General features: G+C 43.3%; 1 protein-coding gene across 3 annotated transcripts in view; it reads right to left on the minus strand.

Annotated features, from left to right (window-relative positions):
* Positions 1-2,205: 2,205 nt before the first annotated feature.
* Positions 2,206-25,636, minus strand: part of LOC306924545 (nibrin-like) — a 58,975-nt gene continuing 35,544 nt past the window's right edge. For 2 of the 3 annotated variants that reach the window (XM_079503104.1, XM_079503102.1), the window contains exons 15-18: positions 20,427-20,570; positions 13,397-13,507; positions 9,012-9,061; positions 2,206-3,408 (exon numbers count right to left, since the gene is read on the minus strand). In XM_079503104.1, coding sequence (XP_079359230.1) covers positions 3,378-3,408; positions 9,012-9,061; positions 13,397-13,507; positions 20,427-20,570 — 336 coding nt within the window. In that variant the 3' untranslated portion in view covers positions 2,206-3,377. The remainder of the gene's footprint in view (positions 3,409-9,011; positions 9,062-13,396; positions 13,508-20,426; positions 20,571-25,636) is intronic. The other variant, XM_079503103.1, reaches the window with a different exon arrangement.

The following is a 25,636-nucleotide window of genomic DNA, read 5'->3' on the forward strand; positions in this document are numbered from 1 at the left end:
CTGGACCTCTCTGGTGGGGACGTAACAACTACAAATAACACCTGGACCTCTCTGGTGGGGACGTAACAACTACAAATAACACCTGGACCTCTCTGGTGGGGACGTAACAACTACAAATAACACCTGGACCTCTCTGGTGGGGATGTAACAACTACAAATAACACCTGGACCTCTCTGGTGGGGACGTAACAACTACAAATAACACCTGGACCTCTCTGGTGGGGACGTAACAACTACAAATAACACCTGGACCTCTCTGGTGGGGACGTAACAACTAACACCTGGACCTCTCTGGTGGGGACGTAACAACTACAAATAACACCTGGACCTCTCTGGTGGGGACGTAACAACTAACACCTGGACCTCTCTGGTGGGGACGTAACAACTACAAATAACACCTGGACCTCTCTGGTGGGGACGTAACAACTACAAATAACACCTGGACCTCTCTGGTGGAGACGTAACAACTACAAATAACACCTGGACCTCTCTGGTGGGGACGTAACAACTACAAATAACACCTGGACCTCTCTGGTGGGGACGTAACAACTACAAATAACACCTGGACCTCTCTGGTGGGGACGTAACAACTACAAATAACACCTGGACCTCTGGTGGGGACGTAACAACTACAAATAACACCTGGACCTCTCTGGTGGGGACGTAACAACTACAAATAACACCTGGACCTCTCTGGTGGGGACGTAACAACTACAAATAACACCTGGACCTCTCTGGTGGGGATGTAACAACTACAAATAACACCTGGACCTCTCTGGTGGGGACGTAACAACTACAAATAACACCTGGACCTCTTTGGTGGGGACGTAACAACTACAAATAACACCTGGACCTCTCTGGTGGGGACGTAACAACTACAAATAACACCTGGACCTCTCTGGTGGGGACGTAACAACTACAAATAACACCTGGACCTCTCTGGTGGGGACGTAACAACTACAAATAACACCTGGACCTCTCTGGTGGGGACGTAACAACTACAAATAACACCTGGACCTCTCTGGTGGGGACGTAACAACTACAAATAACACCTGGACCTCTCTGGTGGGGACGTAACAACTACAAATAACACCTGGACCTCTCTGGTGGGGACGTAACAACTACAAATAACACCTGGACCTCTGGTGGGGACGTAACAACTACAAATAACACCTGGACCTCTCTGGTGGGGACGTAACAACTACAAATAACACCTGGACCTCTCTGGTGGGGACGTAACAACTACAAATAACACCTGGACCTCTCTGGTGGGGATGTAACAACTACAAATAACACCTGGACCTCTCTGGTGGGGACGTAACAACTACAAATAACACCTGGACCTCTTTGGTGGGGACGTAACAACTACAAATAACACCTGGACCTCTCTGGTGGGGACGTAACAACTACAAATAACACCTGGACCTCTCTGGTGGGGACGTAACAACTACAAATAACACCTGGACCTCTCTGGTGGGGACGTAACAACTACAAATAACACCTGGACCTCTCTGGTGGGGACGTAACAACTACAAATAACACCTGGACCTCTCTGGTGGGGACGTAACAACTACAAATAACACCTGGACCTCTCTGGTGGGGACGTAACAACTACAAATAACACCTGGACCTCTCTGGTGGGGACGTAACAACTACAAATAACACCTGGACCTCTCTGGTGGGGACGTAACAACTACAAATAACACCTGGACCTCTCTGGTGGGGACGTAACAACTACAAATAACACCTGGACCTCTCTGGTGGGGACGTAACAACTACAAATAACACCTGGACCTCTCTGGTGGGGACGTAACAACTACAAATAACACCTGGACCTCTCTGGTGGGGACGTAACAACTACAAATAACACCTGGACCTCTCTGGTGGGGACGTAACTACAAATAACACCTGGACCTCTCTGGTGGGGACGTAACAACTACAAATAACACCTGGACCTCTCTGGTGGGGACGTAACAACTACAAATAACACCTGGACCTCTCTGGTGGGGACGTAACAACTACAAATAACACCTGGACCTCTCTGGTGGGGACGTAACTACAAATAACACCTGGACCTCTCTGGTGGGGACGTAACAACTACAAATAACACCTGGACCTCTCTGGTGGGGACGTAACATCATAATCGAGTTATTATCAAAAAAAAGAACAAGATATATTTTTTAAACATTTTTTTTAACACAGTGATCAAACACGACCCACAGCATGTTAACACAGTGATCAAACACGACCCACAGCATGTACTGTTGAACATTATTTTGGCAAAATTGACAAGTACATTTTTAAGAATTTCACTTTTTTGTTTTGTTTTTACTGTATTATGCTTTGTGTGCAGCGAATATCAAACTATTCACACTGTGTGTGTGTGCGTGTGTGTGTGTGCGCGCACATGTGTGCGTGTGTTTGTGTTTGTGCGTGTGTGTGTGTGTGCACACGTGCGTGCGTGTTATTGTCTTTAGTCTGGAGATGTTTTCAGAACGGTCTTTCTGAACTGTAGTACAGTGTGCCTGACATAAGTAAGTGGGGTCCGGGGACCCCCAGGGGGTCCTTGAGGGAGTTCCAGGGGGTCCTGCAGCTAAATGATAGTTTGGAACCAAATGGACCCTTATGGGTCTGTAACTCTGAGGTCCCTTTTACAACCGGTTGAGAACCGGTTCAGTTCTTTGTGGTTTTTAGAGCTCCAAAATCGGAACGTTAATTATGAATTGAGTGTGCAAAACTATACCTAGATTAAATTGATATCGCCATGAACCTTCCCCAGTTTATTACTTACACAAAGACAATGATTTATTGTTTTAGAAATCGTAAAACTTGAAATATGCAATTATATAGGAAACTATGCAAAAAAATCTAAATATGAAAAAGCTACTCCTGTGGAAGGGTTATCATAATATTAATTGACTTATATTGATCCTATAAACAATGTAATATGTTATGGTTTTGCCACTCAATTCATAATTAATGTTCCAATGTTGGAGGTCTGGCTCATGGACTAAGAACTGGTTCTGAACTGGTTTCCACCGGTTCCAACCGGTGTGCACAAATACACTCTCAGAATTACATTAACGCTGACTTTGCAATATAAAATGGGGGTCCCAGAGATAGAAATGCCATTACATGGGGCGTAATGCATCTAATGGGGGGGGGGGGGGGGGGTCCTTGAAATTAAAAAAAAATATATCTTTTCAAAAGGGGGGGGGGGGGGGGGGGTTGTGGGGCCAATTAGTGTCAATTTGGGGGTCCTTGACATGAAGACGTTGAGAACCATTGTAGCAGAGTGACGTCTGGATCATTCCCTGCCGGCGCTCCCTCTCCTCTCCTCTCCTCTCCTCTCCTCTCCTCTCCTCTCCGCTCCTCTCCTATTTCTTCCTTCCTGTGCTGGGGTTGTACCTATACACACACAAGCGCGCACACACAATGCACACACAACGCACGCACGCACACACACACACGCACACAAGGACACACACACGCACGCACACAATCAGATTTTAGTGTCACTTCCACAATGTACACTGGGCATACAGGGGAGCGAAATATTGTTCTCCACAACCTGAGCAGTTGAGACGAATAACAGTCTAAGCCCAGACTAATTATCCATACGTGGGTCAGGACAGCGATATAGGCCTTTTCAGGGAGGGGTCAGAATAAATGAAGGACTAATATACTAATTATTGGTCTCATCTAATCATGATGCTTCACATTTAGAAACAATAGACACATTGAAAAGAGGCAAAGCCTTGTAAAACATTACAGTAAAGAGAGCAGTCAATATAGATACAGTTCTATTCATCTCTCAGGATGTTGGCCTCGGGGGCAAATTATATGGTGAGAGCATTCAGTGTCCTGATGGTTTGGTTTGGGGGAAGAAACTGCTAACTAGACGCACGCACGCACGCACGCACGCACGCACGCACACACAGTATCGATATATCGCGATACCGTTGCCTTTCTGCGATACTGATATTGTGCATATGTTCACATCTCGATAACGATATATTTTGCAGCCTTAGTTTCAGTTCTTGCTGGTGACACCTGGGCCTGCATTTTAGCCTCTAAATCCCTGCTGGTGACACCTGGGCCTGCATTGGAGCCTCTAAATCCCTGCTGGTGACACCTGGGCCTGCATTGGAGCCTCTAAATCCCTGCTGGTGACACCTGGGCCTGCATTGGAGCCTCTAAATCCCTGCTGGTGACACCTGGGCCTGCATTGGAGCCTCTACATCCATGCTGGTGACACCTGGGCCTGCATTGGAGCCTCTAAATCCATGCTGGTGACACCTGGGCCTGCATTGGAGCCTCTAAATCCCTGCTGGTGACACCTGGGGCTGCATTGGAGCCTCTAAATCCATGCTGGTGACACCTGGGGCTGCATTGGAGCCTCTAAATCCATGCTGGTGACACCTGGGCCTGCATTGGAGCCTCTAAATCCATGCTGGTGACACCTGGGGCTGCATTGGAGCCTCTAAATCCATGCTGGTGACACCTGGGCCTGCATTGGAGCCTCTAAATCCCTGCTGGTGACACCTGGGCCTGCATTGGAGCCTCTACATCCATGCTGGTGACACATGGGGCTGCATTGGAGCCTCTACATCCATGCTGGTGACACCTGGGCCTACATTGGAGCCTCTAAATCCATGCTGGTGACACCTGGGCCTGCATTGTAGCTTCTAAATCCATGCTGGTGACACCTGGGCCTGCATTGTAGCTTCTAAATCCCTGCTGGTGACACCTGGGCCTGCATTGGAGCTTCAAAATCCCTGCTGGTGACACCTGGGCCTGCATTGGAGCCTCTAAATCCCTGCTGGTGACACCTGGGCCTGCATTGGAGCCTCTACATCCATGCTGGTGACACCTGGGGCTGCATTGGAGCTTCTACATCCCTGCTGGTGACACCTGGGGCTGCATTGGAGCTTCTACATCCCTGCTGGTGACACCTGGGGCTGCATTGGAGCTTCTACATCCATGCTGGTGACACCTGGGCCTGCATTGGAGCCTCTAAATCCCTGCCCAGTCATTCCTCAGTGTTCTTGGTGGCATTTGGAGAAAGCAGTAAAAAATAAAAGGGGGGGGGGGGATGGGGGGGAATTAAGTGCTGTAAAACATGGGGCAGTGTTTGAACAGCTCTTAACCCATTCTGGACGGGAAGCCCGTTTGGTGTTTGGTGTATTATTTTATACTTTAGCTATTGAAAAATAGCAGATCTATAAGCTCATAGCTCATAGCTCATAGATCTATAAGCTCATAGCTCATAGCTCATAGATCTAGAAGCTCATAGCTCATAGCTCGGCACTCGAGTTTGTACATCTGCTAGTTTTGAAAGAATCACGACAATGTGGCCCAAAACTTTGAATACATGCTTTCACAGAGAAAGTTTCTAAATAAAATCTTTGCTTCCCGGGAGGGTCCCTGAAACAACATATTTTCAGATGGGGGTCGGCGGCCAATTACAGATATTTTTGGGGGTCCTTGAGATGAAATAGTTTGAGAACCACTGATATAGAAACATGGGGTTCTTCAGAAAACGGTCAGGATTTAGAAGACATTTGTAGAATGGTCTAAGCGGGTTAAACCAAACATCCTTCCAGCGGGGGGGGGGGGGGGGGGGGGGGGGGGGACGCCTCGCTTTGAGCCCCGCCCCCAACGCCAAAAAAATAAAAGCTCTTGTTTTCTTTAGCGGCAGAAGCTGTTCGCTGAACATGCATGACTGCTCAGCGCGCACGCACACACACACACACGCACGCAGGCACACACGCAGGCACACACGCAGGCACACACGCACGCACGGTTCCCTGAACACGCATGACTGGATAAAACACTGCTGGTGCAGTGATCACACAGCGCACGCACACATAATCTCTCTCACGCACTCGCACGCACACACACACACACATAGACAAAGCATCTCTCTCACACATGCACAGCTACTCACCTAAACAGACACCATCTCTCTCTCTCTCTCTCTCCCCTCAACTGTCTCTCTCTCTCTCCCAAATACACACTATGGCCCTCATTTATCAATCGAGTGTAAAATCTGCCCCAAATTCGAGTGTAGGATTCGTAGTACACCCACGTCGGGTCGGCATTTACAAAGTGATCGCAGACAGCTGTTTCTTCCTTAATTTCGTTCCGACGTTAATAAATGTGACGGCTGAAATCTATCTGGCACGCCCTATGAAATCAAGCCTCGCCCTCGTTTTTGCGACATGAACAACTGCAATACGACCTGGAAACCATGGTTACAGGAAAAATAAAGTTCCCCTCGCTTGCATAAGTTGCCTTTCTGCCCCCTCTCATACACACAAACACACACACACACACACACACACACACACACACAGACGCACGCACGCACACGCAACTTGCAACTTGTTGTATCTTAAATAAATAAACCTGCATGAATTAAATAAAGCTGTAGCCTACCCTGTCTGTTTCTCCTCTCGCTTCGCTTCCCCCCTGTCCGCCTCACCCCCCCCCCCGCACGCATGCACGCACATATCGCAATTTGCAAGCAACTGTCACTGTGTGTTGTTAGTTGTATATTCAATTATTAAAGTATTTTTAATTTAATATACAACAAGAAATATTAGTGAACGAAAACCTGAACCTGTGAACCATGAATTAAATAACAAATAGGCACACACACGCTGCTGTTTTGCATAGGTGCTCCTCCTGTCCTGTCTGTCTCTCTCTATCACTGTGGTCCGTCCGTGACACCGTGATCAACTGACCAGCACGTTCGACGATTTAAATTGCCTCGCAGTCGCTGCAGTGGTTGGGCTGTCAACTGTCAAATCAATTATATGAATATTGAAGCCAAAACCGTAGCCTCATGTGGCATGCACTGGACAGTGGTGGTGGTGGTGGTGGGCTGCAGGCTGGGTTAGCCTATACTATCTCCGATGCGTTCCCACTTGCGCTGGCACGACACATTTGGCATTCGAGCGACGCGTCGGGTTTATTAAACGAGGAGGAGATTGCACATACTGTAACTCCAGAAAGACATCGGCCTGCTGTAGATTCGGCTACAGTAGGCTACCCATGTTGGGACTCTCCGCAGCTGCAGCGCTGTACTATAATCTCCAACGTCCCGTCATGGAAATATTTCAGCACAGACAGCCCAAATCCTCGCATGTATGCGCTCATCATGCAAAACACTGTTTAAATGGCTTTCGCATCTAACTTGCAACATTGTTTTTAAATGCGCGATTTTAATTGCTTGCTTGTAAAGTTGGAAATCTCCTACTAATTTCATATGACACAAAGACACATCGTTGATGTATTCCTTTACTTTTTTTTTCTTTTTTACATTTAGCCCATATACATACAGTTTTATATAAACATTTTAGGAGTGAATACATATGTTTCGATGCCTGTGACAGCCTCTCAGCTGGTCAAACAATGCTGCTCCGCTGTTCTACGACAGAAAAACAGGTGAGGACAAAGCGTACGACAGCTCCCGACCAGACGTGGTTTTTGTCTTGGCTCAAGTTCAAAATCAAACGTTGGCGCAAATGATAAATGCCGAAAATTGCGGTAATTTCGGCGTACACCCATATTTTGGCGTACGCACGGTTGATAAATGAGGGCCTATCTGTCCGTCTCTCTCTTGGACGGACGGACACACACACACACACACACACACACACACACACACACACACACACACACACACACACACACACACACACACACACACACACACACACACACACACACACACACACACACACACACACACACACACACACACACACACACACACACACACACAGTGAGTTTCTGCTTAGCCAGAGAAAACAGGACGGCCTCAGGGCCAGCTTACATCACCACCGTTGCCCTGGCAACCGTGATGACGCAGGTATGTAAAGCTGAATTCTGATTGGATGAATCGTGAAAACAAGGCTGAAGTGATGAATGAAAAACAATAAATACTACTTGATGGTCATGAAAGAAATCCCGGCACTTTGGTGTTTTAAACATTATGTTACAATTTAGCTGTTGAAAAATAGCAGATCTACAAGCTCATAGCGCGCCACCGAGTGGCGCGCTACGAGCTTGTAGGTCTGCTATTTTTGAAAAATCGTTACAATGTGGCGCAAATCATTGAATATATATTTCAGAGCGAACATTTTTAACTAAAATATTTGCTTCTGGGGGGGATGGGGGTCCGTGGCCCAATAATAGAGATAATTCTGGGGGTCCTTGACATGGAAAAGGTTGAGCACCACGGAAACATGTAGAAACATGGGTTTTTCAGAAAGAAATTAGGATTTAGAAGACATTTTTGGAATCGACCTCAGTCCAAAATGGGTTAAACATGCAGTGTGTACTTTACCTGGGTTACATCACCGTCTGATACTGGGATGTTTTGACATGAAATAATAATAATCCCTATAATAATCTGTGTTTTGTTTCATTAGCGACTAAATAGGCAACAGCTTGTTGTCGTTGTCGTTACGCTGCTGCTGCTCTAAACCAGGGGTTCTCAACCCGTGGGTCGCGACCCCTCGGGGGTCGCCAAATTATTTTAGGGGGTCCCCAAATTATTTTCAAAAAAAAAAAAAAAAAAAAGATTTTGTTTTTTTATTTTTATTTTCACGATTTTTCAAAAATAGCAGACCTACAAGCTCGTAGCGCGCCACTCGGTGGCGCGCGTACATGTCCCACGTACCGGTGGGACATGTCCCACAGACCGTCTATCACACCGCGCGCTGTGAACTTCTAATTACTACAATCTTTAAAAAAGGATTTGTGTGACGATTATCTGGCCTTAGTTGGAACGCCTCGGGGTCCCCCAGGAGGAGGAAGTCACTAATGTTGCTCTGGAGGAGAGGGAAGTCTGGAGGAGCTCTCTGGTGGAGCTGTTGCCCCCGTGACCCGACTACGGATAAGCGGTTGAAGATGGATGGATGGATGGATTCATCGTCAAGTACAATTATACTCAATGGAGCCTACATGAGACGGAGAGAGAGATGAAAACCAAAACTCACCTGAAGAGATCGTCTCCTAGGTTCTCATCATTCTTGTTCTGCCGGTCATCCTGACACACACACACACACACACACACACACACACACACACACACACACACACACACACACACACACACACACACACACACACACACACACACACACACACACACACACACAATAATTTGGTTTTAACACAAATCTTCTCTTCTGGGGGGCCTTTCCAATGCTGCGGGGTCCACGGGGGGTCCGCGGGGGGTCCGCGGGGGGTCCGCGGGGTCCGCGCGGGGGGGGGGGGTCCGCGGCCAAATACATATCAATGAGGGGCGTCCTCGGCATGAAAACGTTCTGATTTAGATTAGAAGGCATTTGTGGAATTCACCTCTAGCTAAGCCCCGCCCTCTCCCACTTAGACACTCCCACTTGGACACTTTCCAGTCGGGCTCATTCATTCCAATGTAAACATCATGGGTTTTACACATTAAATACTGGTTCATTTTTGGAACGAGACCTTCAAAATCTCTTCCAAATCCGTCAACAAGGCCTGCCATATGCACTGGAAAAATATGTGCGTGGCATTTTTCTTTTAAAACAATGTTTTATCATATAGGAAAACTATTGGTGGAGAGGTTTGTCTAACCCATGTTATGCTTAGCTGTGATTGGACCATAGCAGTTTGGGGAGGGGCTTAGCTATAGGTCAATTGGCCTCAGGTCTCCCTCTCAAATTAATTCGCTGCTTTTTCTTAATTAACACCAGTAGGCTGCCAAATCCTTAATTAACACCAGTAGGCTGCCAAATCCTTTTTCTTAATTAACACCAGTAGGCTGCCAAATCCTTTCTTAATTAACACCAGTAGGCTGCCAAATCCTTTTTCTTAATTAACACCAGTAGGCTGCCAAATCCTTTTTCTTAATTAACACCAGTAGGCTGCCAAATCCTTTTTCTTAATTAACACCAGTAGGCTGCCAAATCCTTTCTTAATTAACACCAGTAGGCTGCCAAATCCTTTTTCTTAATTAACACCAGTAGGCTGCCAAATCCGTGATCCATTTTTTAAATCCCTTTATATAGATATGAAAAGGCACAGTTAACCATTTCCCGCCAGGATTAAGTAATCTATTCATCGTGTATTGCCATCACACGCAACCCTTATTATGAAGAGCCAAATATCCGTAACCGGATGACAAAATGCTGTGTGTGGCGTCTTCACCGGATGTTCTCCTGGTCGGTACCGTATATTAACTGTATATGCTGCTGAACTGGAGGTTATACGGACAAATCTAGTAATTGTACCATCACACCTACATATTACCGTATATTAACTGTATATGCTGCTGAACTGGAGGTTATACGGACAAATCTAGTAATTGTACCATCACACCTGCATATTACCGTATATTAACTGTATTTGCTGCTGAACTTGAGGTTTACGGACAAATCTAGTAATTGTACCATCACACCTGTATATTACCGTATATTAACTGTATTTGCTGCTGAACTTGAGGTTATACGGACAAATCTAGTAATTGTACCATCACACCTGCATATTACCGTATATTAACTGTATATGCTGCTGAACTTGAGGTTATACGGACAAATCTAGTAATTGTACCATCACACCTGTATATTACCGTATATTAACTGTATTTGCTGCTGAACTTGAGGTTATACGGACAAATCTAGTAATTGTACCATCACACCTGCATATTACCGTATATTAACTGTATATGCTGCTGAACTTGAGGTTATACGGACAAATCTAGTAATTGTACCATCACACCTGTATATTACCGTATATTAACTGTATATGCTGCTGAACTGGAGGTTATACGGACAAATCTAGTAATTGTACCATCACACCTGTATATTACCGTATATTAACTGTATATGCTGCTAAACTGGAGGTTATACGGACAAATCTAGTAATTGTACCATCACACCATGTATATTACCGTATATTAACTGTATATGCTGCTGAACTGGAGGTTATACGGACAAATCTAGTAATTGTACCATCACACCTGCATATTACCGTATATTAACTGTATATGCTGCTAAACTGGAGGTTATACGGACAAATCTAGTAATTGTACCATCACACCATGTATATTACCGTATATTAACTGTATTTGCTGCTGAACTTGAGGTTTACGGACAAATCTAGTAATTGTACCATCACACCTGTATATTACCGTATATTAACTGTATTTGCTGCTAAACTTGAGGTTTACGGGCAAATCTAGTAATTGTACCATCACACCTGCATATTACCGTATATTAACTGTATATGCTGCTAAACTGGAGGTTATACGGACAAATCTAGTAATTGTACCATCACACCTACATATTACCGTATATTAACTGTATATGCTGCTAAACTGGAGGTTATACGGACAAATCTAGTAATTGTACCATCATACCTGTATATTACCGTATATTAACTGTATTTGCTGCTAAACTTGAGGTTTACGGGCAAATCTAGTAATTGTACCATCACACCTGCATATTACCGTATATTAACTGTATATGCTGCTAAACTGGAGGTTATACGGACAAATCTAGTAATTGTACCATCACACCTGCATATTACCGTATATTAACTGTATATGCTGCTAAACTGGAGGTTATACGGACAAATCTAGTAATTGTACCATCACACCTGCATATTACCGTATATTAACTGTATATGCTGCTAAACTGGAGGTTATACGGACAAATCTAGTAATTGTACCATCACACCTGTATATTACCGTATATTAACTGTATTTGCTGCTAAACTTGAGGTTTACGGGCAAATCTAGTAATTGTACCATCACACCTGTATATTACCGTATATTAACTGTATTTGCTGCTAAACTTGAGGTTTACGGACAAATCTAGTAATTGTACCATCACACCTGTATATTACCGTATATTAACTGTATTTGCTGCTAAACTTGAGGTTTACGGGCAAATCTAGTAATTGTACCATCACACCTGTATATTACCGTATATTAACTGTATTTGCTGCTAAACTTGAGGTTTACGGGCAAATCTAGTAATTGTACCATCACACCTGCATATTACCGTATATTAACTGTATATGCTGCTAAACTGGAGGTTATACGGACAAATCTAGTAATTGTACCATCACACCTACATATTACCGTATATTAACTGTATATGCTGCTAAACTGGAGGTTATACGGACAAATCTAGTAATTGTACCATCATACCTGTATATTACCGTATATTAACTGTATTTGCTGCTAAACTTGAGGTTTACGGGCAAATCTAGTAATTGTACCATCACACCTGCATATTACCGTATATTAACTGTATATGCTGCTAAACTGGAGGTTATACGGACAAATCTAGTAATTGTACCATCACACCTGCATATTACCGTATATTAACTGTATATGCTGCTAAACTGGAGGTTATACGGACAAATCTAGTAATTGTACCATCACACCTGTATATTACCGTATATTAACTGTATTTGCTGCTAAACTTGAGGTTTACGGGCAAATCTAGTAATTGTACCATCACACCTGTATATTACCGTATATTAACTGTATTTGCTGCTAAACTTGAGGTTTACGGACAAAATACAGTGTCCATAATTGCCCGTTAACTCCTCTTTTCACGCAGTGTAGAGTGCACGTGGATGCGCGCGCATCTTCAAAATGGCCACGGCCACTAGGTGTCCCACTTTGACTGTAACGAGAACGCAGCTACCGATGCGATCCGATCAAAACATGGATTAACCCATTTTAGGCGGGAACCCCTTCTGGTGTTGTATTATGTTATGTTGTAGCTGTTGAAAAATAGAAGATCTACAAGCTCATAGCGCGGCACCGAGTGCCGCACTATGAACTTGTAGATCTGCTATTTTTGAAAAATCGTGAAAATGTGCCTCAAATCTTTGAATATATATTCTTTCAGAGTTTCAGTTTTTAACTCAAATCTTTGCTTCTGAGGGGGTCCCTGGAACAACATATTTTCAGATGGGGGTCGGCGGCATATTACATATAATTTTTGGGGTCCTTGACAAGAAAACGTTTGAGAACGATTTTTCAGAAAACTGTCAGGATTTAGAAGACATTTGTAGAATCGTCCTCAGGTCTAAATGTGTTAAAATGTGTCCCATGTACCTCGGCCATGTCTCTCATCCACTAGGGGTGTTACAATGTGTCCCATGTGTGTGTGTGTGTGTGTGTGTGTGTGTGTGTGTGTGTGTGTGTGTGTGTACCTCGGCCATGTCTCTCATCCACTAGGGGTGTTAAAATGTGTCCTGTGTGTGTGTGTGTGTGTGTGTGTGTGTGTGTGTGTGTGTGTGTGTGTGTGTGTGTGTGTGTGTGTGTGTGTGTGTGTGTGTGTGTGTGTGTGTGTGTGTGTGTGTGTGTGTGTGTGTGTACCTCGGCCACGTCTCTCATCCACTCGTCCAGCTCTGCGTTGGAGCTCCTGTTGTAAACCAGCAGGTCTGAAGCTCCAATGATACCTCTGTCTTCAGCTCCAGAGACACGAACCTGATGAACACACACACACACACACACACACACACACACACACACACACACACACACACACACACACACACACACACACACACACACACACACACACACACACACACACACACACACACACACACACACACACACACACACACACACACACACACACACACACACACACGAACCTGATGAACACACACACCAAATACACACGAACCTGATGAACACACACACACCAAATACACACGAACCTGATGAACACACACACACCAAATACACACAAACCTGATGAACACACACACCAAATGCACACGAACCTGATGAACACACACACACACACACACACACACACACACACACACACACACACACACACACACACACACACACACACACACACACACACACACACACACACACACACACACACACACACACACACACACACACACACACACACACACACACACGAACCTGATGAACACACACACCAAATACACACGAACCTGATGAACACACACACACCAAATACACACGAACCTGATGAACACACACACACCAAATACACACAAACCTGATGAACACACACACCAAATGCACACGAACCTGATGAACACACACACACCAAATACACACAAACCTGATGAACACACACACCAAATGCACACGAACCTGATGAACACACACACCAAATACACACAAACCTGATGAACACACACACACCAAATACACACAAACCTGATGAACACACACACCAAATACACACGAACCTGATGAATACACATACACCAAATGCACATGAACCTGATGAACACACACACCAAATACACACAAACCTGATGAACACACACACACCAAATACACACAAACCTGATGAACACACACACACCAAATACACACAAACCTGATGAACACACACACACCAAATACACACAAACCTGATGAACACACACACCAAATACACACGAACCTGATGAATACACACACACCAAATACACACAAACCTGATGAACACACACACCAAATACACACGAACCTGATGAATACACACACACCAAATACACACGAACCTGATGAACACACACACACCAAATACACACGAACCTGATGAATACACACACACCAAATGCACATGAACCTGATGAACACACACACACCAAATACACACAAACCTGATGAACACACACACCAAATGCACATGAACCTGATGAACACACACACCAAATACACACGAACCTGATGAATACACACACACCAAATGAACACACACACACACCAATCTACAAGCTCACAACGTGCCGCGAAGAGATGCCTTGTGAGCTTGAAGATCGGCTATTTTCACTAGTTTGGGTCACGGGCTGAGAAGTTTTCAACAAGTGGTCCGGGGACCCCCAGGGGTCCTTGAGGGAGTTCCAGGGGGTCCCCAGCTAAAGTTTGGAGCCAAATGGACCCTTAAGGGTCTGTAACTGTGAGAGTGTACAAACGGAACCAAATGGATTTGGTTCCATTTGTTACACTCTCAGAGTTACAGACCCATAAGGGTCCATTTGGTTCCATTTGTACACTCTCAGAGTTACAGACCCATAAGGGTCCATTTGGTTCCATTTACTCTCAGAGTTACAGACCCTTAAGGGTCCATTTGGTTCCATTTGTACACTCTCAGAGTTACAGACCCATAAGGGTCCATTTGGTTCCATTTGTACACTCTCAGAGTTACAGACCCATAAGGGTCCATTTGGTTCCATTTGTACACTCTCAGAGTTACAGACCCATAAGGGTCCATTTGGTTCCATGTGTTACACTCTCAGAGTTACAGACCCATAAGGGTCCATTTGGTTCCATTTGTACACTCTCAGAGTTACAGACCCATAAGGGTCCATTTGGTTCCATTTGTACACTCTCAGAGTTACAGACCCATAAGGGTAACCCGTTTAATTTCAAGGGGGTCCTTGCAATTAAACGGGTTGAGAATCACTGCTATAGAGCCGTAAAAAAATATCTTCTCTTATGGGGGTCCCTGTCATATCTATTCAAATGGGGGTCTGCGGGCTAATTCAGTATTTAAGTCCGACGTTTTTTTTTGTAGTGCTACGTTACGTCCGGGTCCAAGTGGCACCTAACCTGACTCCGCCGTTTTGTGGCCAGATGGGAGCAGGAGGGGGGAACCCAGTGTACTCTCTGGTGGTGACCTGTGTTTGAGTCTGTTAGAGACCATCTTTATGGTGGTGACCTGTGTTTGAGTCTGTTAGAGACCATCTTTATGGTGGTGACCTGTGTTTGAGTCTGTTAGAGACCATCTTTATGGTGGTGACCTGTGTTTGAGTCTGTTAGAGACCATCTTTATGGTGGTGACCTGTGTTGGAGTCTGTTAGAGACCATCTTTATGGTGGTGACCTGTGTTTGAGTCTGTTAGAGACCATCTTTATGGTGGTGACCTGTGTTTGAGTCTGTTAGAGACCATCTTTATGGTGGTGACCTGTGTTGGAGTCTGTTAGAGACCATCTTTATGGTGGTGACCTGTGTTGGAGTCTGTTAGAGACCATCTTTATGGTGGTGACCTGTGTTGGAGTCTGTTAGAGACCATCTTTATGGTGGTGACCTGTGTTGGAGTCTGTTAGAGACCATCTTTATGGTGGTGACCTGTGTTGGAGTCTGTTAGACCATCTTTATGGTGGTGACCTGTGTTGGAGTCTGTTAGAGACCATCTTTATGGTGGTGACCTGTGTTGGAGTCTGTTAGAGACCATCTTTATGGTGGTGACCTGTGTTGGAGTCTGTTAGAGACCATCTTTATGGTAGTGACCTGTGTTGGAGTCTGTCAGAGACCATCTTTATGGTGGTGACCTGTGTTGGAGTCTGTTAGAGACCATCTTTATGATGGTGACCTGTGTTGGAGTCTGTTAGACCATCTTTATGGTAGTGACCTGTGTTGGAGTCTGTCAGAGACCATCTTTATGGTGGTGACCTGTGTTGGAGTCTGTTAGAGACCATCTTGTCTTCTGTCATGTTGATGTTTTTTTCCCCATTGCATCAATCTATCTACATTATGTATTTCTGCGTATACATCTGACCCTGCATGTTTTATTATTATGTTGCTGTTATACTGTACTCAATACAATATCAAACAGTACTATATAGAGTAGAGAACAGTACAATAACAGTACATGATTTTTAAACAAACAGTATAATTGTGTACTTGTGTGTGAGAACAATACACTTTGGAAAGAGACACACAGGTCAGGGTTCAGTGTATTTTGTGGACACATGTTGACCTCTGAACATTTTACTCACTATAAAAGAACGGAGCTCATTGAAGAGCAAGATGTTGTCCCTCCATATATACAACTCATTCAAATAATGTACCTGCTTTTATACAGCCATGCTACCACTACTTTTTTTAATAAAATGATAGTCAAATAAGGACATGCCTGGCCTTCTTATTCATCTTCTGCAACTGGTCAAAAGTGCTTGAATAGACCACTCAATAGGCCAGGGGTTCTCAACCCGTGGGTCCCTGGAAAATGGAAATTTAGAGTTTACATAGTACACCCCCCTTTTGGTGTTTTAAGCATTATATTATGTTATACTTTAGCTGTTGAAAAATAGCAGATCTACAAGCTCGTAGCTACGCAGGTCTTAATGGGTTAATGATTAAATATGGTTTCAGTATTCTGTATTTTCTCTATTATAAGGTTATTTTTGCAGTCAGTTTACATTCGCGGTGGGGAGGGGGGAGGGGCGCAAGACATGGCCATAGCATTTCTGGGGGTCCCCAGACAAAAACGTTGAGAAAACCTGCAATAGGCCTAACCCTATCACCATTACATCACCTAATCATGTTGAATAGACCACTCAATAGGCCACAACATCACCATTACATCACCTAATCATGTTGAATAGACCACTCAATAGGCCACAACATCACCATTACATCACCTAATCATGTTGAATAGACCACTCAATAGGCCACAACATCACCATTACATCACCTAATCATGTTGAATAGACCACTCAATAGGCCACAACATCACCATGACTAAACGGCCTGGCCAATCAGCAGCAGCTATCCCGCCTCTAGCTGCTGCTGATTGGCCAGGCCGTTTTGTGGCCGGGCATCAAGTCTGCCTGAGAGTTCCCAGATGGGAGCAGGAGGGGGAACCCAGTGTACTCTCTGCTGCCCCATCTGGCGGAGTCAGGTTAAGTGGCACCAGCTCCCGTCCGCATCTCATTGTAAATAGAATATCTAAACGCGTGAATCTTTTTACAATGACGTTATTTTTCAGAAAGGAAGCCAACTCGAGTAGAATTATTAATGTTTTGTACAAGTGTCCATGACAAAGAAAATATATGATGTGGAGACAATAAAGACTATTATTATCATTATTATTGAAGGTGGTAACAGTCCATTTGCTCAGTAAAATATTTCGGGGGCATATTTAGAATGTTTGCAGACTTGAGTATGTTGAATCTAGTTTGCATTAACACTAGCATGTCTGAATTAAAATCACTACTACTATGACGGCTAACGGTCAGGCTGACCGGTGTTTTTCGTGCAATTCCATTGGCCACTCTCTCCCTGCATCTCTTCACACCTCTCCCCCCGTGGCGGGGGGTTGACGACTTGCCATTGTCTTCTAAATGTCACATTCCAACTAATTCAAGGCAGCGTTTCAACTCGACAGGACAACTCAAAGTTATTTTTCAACATGTATTTATTTAGCTATGCTCAATAGATAGGTGGAAACAATACGCCAGTCAGTCAACACACCATATTTCACCATATTTTTGATGCGCTGATATATGAAATGAATATGCGCGACAGCTGTGCGTGCGTGCGTGCAAATCAGAAAAGTTTAGGCTACAGACAAAGGAGTTGGGAGTTTGGGAGCGGCCGGCTAGCCACATATTAGCCTATATATATTTTAAAAATACCCAGCATAATTGTTGGGAAGGCTAAGCCTGGCCTAGCCGCCGCCTATGATCGATGTCATTTATATATATTTGATTTATTGTGCCAGCAGAGAGATCCGTAGCAGCAGCACGGTTTATATATACACCATAGGATAGATCAAGTCATGTGACGCATCACCGCCACAAATAGTGCTACAGCGTTATCTAAAATGCACTTCCGCATACCTCACCGTCAGTTACTTGGATATTTTCTCCCTCTCCACGAGAGAGGGAGGGAGAGAGAAAAAAGAGAGCCGTGATGCGTGGAAATCAGTTCCACTGGTCGCGTGCAGAAAAGTTATTTTCTTTTTCATTTCAGTTTACCAAACTATAATTATAGTGACGATGTGAGCGCTATATATTCAATATAGCGCTAGCTATAGCTAGTTTCTGTACCATACCACGTTCCTATGTCGCGCATTTCATATCAGCGCATCTTACCGTCTCGTTTCTGTATTGAATCAACCAAATTTGTACCGTAGTAAAAAAAAACAATGTCTGTTTACTTGGATCCATGAACATAAATTATAACATAATTATGCTAAAGATGGCGTGTATAGTCAACATGTATTTATATCTATTGAGCTATGCGCTTGGTGGAAACAATACCACACACCATATTTCTTTTTCCGTTTCGAGAAATAAAGTCAGACATCGTTATTTCTGCAAACCGCATATAAGAAATATAACATCTAAAACAACATTTAGTTTATGTAAGTTTGTAATGTAAGTTTGCCTACATGTGGACTTCCACATGTAGGTTGGAATGCAAATGACACATTAGCTTGAACAATGCCCGTCTCCAGCCGGGAGGAAGGTGTGAACAGCACGGCTTGTGGGGGAGAAAGGGTGAGGGCTCTAAGAGCGGTCCCACGGACCGCAAAAGAGCAGACATTTTAGTAGAATTATGTCTAAAATCATATTTCCAAAACGTTTCAGATGAAAAAAAAAACAGAGATGGTTTGAATCGAACATTTAGAAAAAGTCATGCAAGGGGAACTTTCTCAGGACTTCATGGGCAAAGAAAATCCACTTCAAAATTTCAAAATCGGTCAGCCTGACCGCTCCGACGCGCTAGTGTTAAGGAGGATTTAGTTGACACAATGAAATAAAATGGCGATAGTATTCAGTGTGGGGCAGACGGCCTGTCACAGCCAGATTTGGGAGAGCAGCAGCTTTGTTGTTGCGAGGAAAGCGGTAAAATGAGACTTTCGTGGTTGTTTTCGTCTCAGATTTAGTCCGACGGAGCGTCACAGCGCTCACGTCACGGCTGAAATACTGAAGTATCTCAGGAGGGGGCGCTCACGTCACGGCTAAAATACTGAAGTATCTCAGGAGGGGGCGCTCACGTCACAGCTAGAATACTGAAGTATCCCAGGAGGGGGCGCTCACGTCACGGCTAAAATACTGAAGTATCTCAGGAGGGGGCACTCACGTCACGGCTAAAATACTGAAGTATCTCTGGAGGGGGCGCTCACGTCACGGCTAAAATACTGAAGTATCTCAGGAGGGGGCGCTCACGTCACAGCTAAAATACTGAAGTATCTCAGGAGGGGGCGCTCACGTCACGGCTAAAATACTGAAGTATCTCTGGAGGGGGCGCTCACGTCACGGCTGAAATACTGAAGTATCTCTGGAGGGGGCGCTCACGTCACGGCTAAAATACTGAAGTATCTCTGGAGGGGGCGGTCACGTCACGGCTGAAATACTGAAGTATCTCTCTAGAGGGGGCGCTCATGTCACGGCTAAAATACTGAAGTATCTCAGGAGGGGGCGCTCACGTCACGGCTAAAATACTGAAGTATCTCAGGAGGGGGCGCTCACGTCACGGCTAAAATACTGAATTAGTGTGAATTTGGGGGTCCTTGACACGAGAAGTTTGGGAACCAGTGTACTAGACAACATGCCATCGCCCGGTCAGTTCCACTTCAGAAGGGAAGACAGACAGACAGACAGACAGACAGACAGACAGACAGACAGACCTTGCGGAAGCGTTTGAAATTGGTGCTGGAGCCGTTGTTTCCCTGGTAGTGGCGTGGTTTGTCTCTAGAGGGCGCCGTCACAGTCAGGGACTTGAACTCGACCAACACCGCAGTCTGAGGAAGATTCTCGTCTTTCACCGACAACTGCGACCAAAAAAGCACACACACACCACCGAGGAAAACATTCAGTTATCCTTTATAAACCACACCACAAGGAAAACATTCCATTATCCTTTATGAACCACACCACAGAGGAAAACATTCCATTATCCTTGATAAACCACACCACAAGGAAAACATTCCATTATCCTTTATAAACCACACCACAGAGGAAAACATTCCATTATCCTTGATAAACCACACCAGAGGAAAACATTCCATTATCCTTGATAAACCACACCACAGAGGAAAACATTCCATTATCCTTGATAAACCACACCAGAGGAAAACATTCCATTATCCTTGATAAACCACACCACAGAGGAAAACATTCCATTATCCTTTATAAACCACACCAGAGGAAAACATTCCATTATCCTTTATAAACCACACCACAGAGGAAAACATTCAGTTATCCTTTAAAAACCACACCACAAGGAAAACATTCCATTATCCTTTAGAAACCACATCACAGAGGAAAACATTCCATTATCCTTGATAAACCACACCACAAGGAAAACATTCCATTATCCTTTATAAACCACACCACAGAGGAAAACATTCCATTATCCTTGATAAACCACACCAGAGGAAAACATTCCATTATCCTTTATAAACCACACCACAGAGGAAAACATTCCATTATCCTTTATGAACCACACCACAAGGAAAACATTCCATTATCCTTGATAAACCACACCACTGAGGAAAACATTCCATTATCCTTTATGAACCACACCACAAGGAAAACATTCCATTATCCTTTATAAACCACACCAGAGGAAAACATTCCATTATCCTTGATAAACCACACCACTGAGGAAAACATTCCATTATCCTTTATAAACCACACCACAGAGGAAAACATTCCATTATCCTTGATAAACCACACCACAAGGAAAACATTCCATTATCCTTGATAAACAACACCACTGAGGAAAACATTCCATTATCCTGTATAAACCACACCACAGAGGAAAACATTCCATTATCCTTGATAAACCACACCACAAGGAAAACATTCCATTATCCTTTATAAACCACAACACAGAGGAAAACATTCCATTATCCTTGATAAACCACACCACAAGGAAAACATTCCATTATCCTTTATAAACCACACCACAGAGGGAAACATTCCATTATCCTTGATAAACCACACCACAAGGAAAACATTCCATTATCCTTTATAAACCACACCACAGAGGAAAACATTCCATTATCCTTGATAAACCACACCAGAGGAAAACATTTCATTATCCTTTATAAACCACACCCACAAGGAAAACATTCCATTATCCTTTATGAACCACACCACAAGGAAAACATTCCATTATCCTTTATAAACCACACCACAGAGGAAAACATTCCATTATCCTTGATAAACCACACCACAGAGGAAAACATTCCATTATCCTTTATAAACCACACCACAGAGGAAAACATTCCATTATCCTTGATAAACCACACCAGAGGAAAACATTTCATTATCCTTTATAAACCACACCACAAGGAAAACATTCCATTATCCTTTATGAACCACACCACAAGGAAAACATTCCATTATCCTTTATAAACCACACCACAGAGGAAAACATTCCATTATCCTTGATAAACCACACCAGAGGAAAACATTCCATTATCCTTTATAAACCACACCACAGAGGAAAACATTCCATTATCCTTTATGAACCACACCACAAGGAAAACATTCCATTATCCTTTATAAACCACACCAGAGGAAAACATTCCATTATCCTTGATAAACCACACCACTGAGGAAAACATTCCATTATCCTTTATAAACCACACCACAGAGGAAAACATTCCATTATCCTTGATAAACCACACCACAAGGAAAACATTCCATTATCCTTGATAAACCACACCACTGAGGAAAACATTGCATTATCCTTGATAAACCACACCACAGAGGAAAACATTCAATTATCCTTGATAAACCACACCACAAGGAAAACATTCCATTATCCTTGATAAACCACACCACAAGGAAAACATTCCATTATCCTTTATAAACCACACCACAGAGGAAAACATTCCATTAACCTTGATAAACCACACCACAAGGAAAACATTCCATTATCCTTGATAAACCACACCACAAGGAAAACATTTCATTATCCTTTATAAACCACACCACAAGGAAAACATTCCATTATCCTTGATAAACCACACCACAAGGAAAACATTCCATTATCCTTGATAAACCACACCACAGAGGAAAACATTCCATTATCCTTTATGAACCACACCACAAGGAAAACATTCAATTATCCTTTATAAACCACACCACTGAGGAAAACATTCCATTATCCTTTATGAACCACACCACAAGGAAAACATTCCATTATCCTTTATGAACCACACCAGAGGAAAACATTCCATTATCCTTGATAAACCACACCACTGAGGAAAACATTCCATTATCCTTGATAAACCACACCAGAGGAAAACATTTCATTATCCTTTATAAACCACACCACAAGGAAAACATTCCATTATCCTTTATGAACCACACCACAAGGAAAACATTCCATTATCCTTTATAAACCACACCACAGAGGAAAACATTCCATTATCCTTGATAAACCACACCAGAGGAAAACATTCCATTATCCTTTATAAACCACACCACAGAGGAAAACATTCCATTATCCTTTATGAACCATACCACAAGGAAAACATTCCATTATCCTTTATAAACCACACCAGAGGAAAACATTCCATTATCCTTTATGAACCACACCACAAGGAAAACATTCCATTATCCTTTATAAACCACACCAGAGGAAAACATTCCATTATCCTTGATAAACCACACCACTGAGGAAAACATTCCATTATCCTTGAAAAACCACACCAGAGGAAAACATTTCATTATCTTTTATAAACCACACCACAAGGAAAACATTCCATTATCCTTTATGAACCACACCACAAGGAAAACATTCCATTATCCTTTATAAACCACACCACAGAGGAAAACATTCCATTATCCTTGATAAACCACACCAGAGGAAAACATTCCATTATCCTTTATAAACCACACCACAGAGGAAAACATTCCATTATCCTTTATAAACCATACCACAAGGAAAACATTCCATTATCCTTTATAAACCACACCAGAGGAAAACATTCCATTATCCTTGATAAACCACACCACTGAGGAAAACATTCCATTATCCTTTATAAACCACACCACAGAGGAAAACATTCCATTATCCTTGATAAACCACACCACAAGGAAAACATTCCATTATCCTTGATAAACCACACCACTGAGGAAAACATTCCATTATCCTTGATAAACCACACCACAGAGGAAAACATTCAATTATCCTTGATAAACCACACCACAAGGAAAACATTCCATTATCCTTGATAAACCACACCACAAGGAAAACATTCCATTATCCTTTATAAACCACACCACAGAGGAAAACATTCCATTAACCTTGATAAACCACACCACAAGGAAAACATTCCATTATCCTTGATAAACCACACCACAAGGGAAACATTTCATTATCCTTTATAAACCACACCACAAGGAAAACATTCCATTATCCTTGATAAACCACACCACAAGGAAAACATTCCATTATCCTTTATAAACCACACCACAGAGGAAAACATTCCATTATCCTTTATGAACCACACCACAAGGAAAACATTCAATTATCCTTTATAAACCACACCACTGAGGAAAACATTCCATTATCCTTTATGAACCACACCACAAGGAAAACATTCCATTATCCTTTATAAACCACACCAGAGGAAAACATTCCATTATCCTTGATAAACCACACCACTGAGGAAAACATTCCATTATCCTTTATAAACCACACCACAGAGGAAAACATTCCATTATCCTTGATAAACCACACCACAAGGAAAACATTCCATTATCCTTGATAAACCACACCACTGAGGAAAACATTCCATTATCCTTGATGAACCACACCACAAGGAAAACATTCCATTATCCTTGATAAACCACACCACAAGGAAAACATTCCATTATCCTTTATAAACCACACAAGGAAAACATTCCATTATCCTTGATAAACCACACCACAAGGAAAACATTCCATTATCCTTGATAAACCACACCACAAGGAAAACATTCCATTATCCTTTATAAACCACACCACAAGGAAAACATTCCATTATCCTTGATAAACCACACCACAAGGAAAACATTCCATTATCCTTTATAAACCACACCACTGAGGAAAACATTCCATTATCCTTTATAAACCACACCACAAGGAAAACATTCCATTATCCTTGATAAACCACACCACAAGGAAAACATTCCATTATCCTTTATAAACCACACCACTGAGGAAAACATTCCATTATCCTTTATAAACCACACCAGAGGAAAACATTCCATTATCCTTGATAAACCACACCACAAAGAAAACATTCCATTATCCTTTATGAACCACACCACTGTTGGCTTTCCATTCTGGACAGCCAACTAGTGCTGCTCCATTCTGGACAGCCAACTAGTGCTGCTCCATTCTGGACAGCCAACTAGTGCTGCTCCATTCTGGACAGCCAACTAGTGCTGCTCCATTCTGGACAGCCAACTAGTGCTGCTCCATTCTGGACAGCCAACTAGTGCTGCTCCATTCTGGACAGTCAACTAGTGCTGCTCCATTCTGGACAGCCAACTAGTGCTGCTCCATTCTGGACAGCCAACTAGTGCTGCTCCATTCTGGACAGCCAACTAGTGCTGCTCCATTCTGGACAGCCAACTAGTGGTGCTCCATTCTGGACAGTCAACTAGTGCTGCTCCATTCTGGACAGTCAACTAGTGCTGCTCCATTCTGGACAGTCAACTAGTGCTGCTCCATTCTGTCCCAAATTTAGAAATGAGATCTCATAGATGTCTGAATCTATAGATCGCAATATTTATTTGACGAATAACAGTTTAAGTCCACATTTTCTATCTATCTATCTATCTATCTATCTATCTATCTAATTTAGGACGACCGTTGAGCCGATTCTACTCT

Source organism: Electrona antarctica (assembly GCF_951216825.1).
Source record: "Electrona antarctica genome assembly, chromosome: 6".
NCBI classification, from domain to species: Eukaryota; Metazoa; Chordata; class Actinopteri; order Myctophiformes; family Myctophidae; genus Electrona; species Electrona antarctica.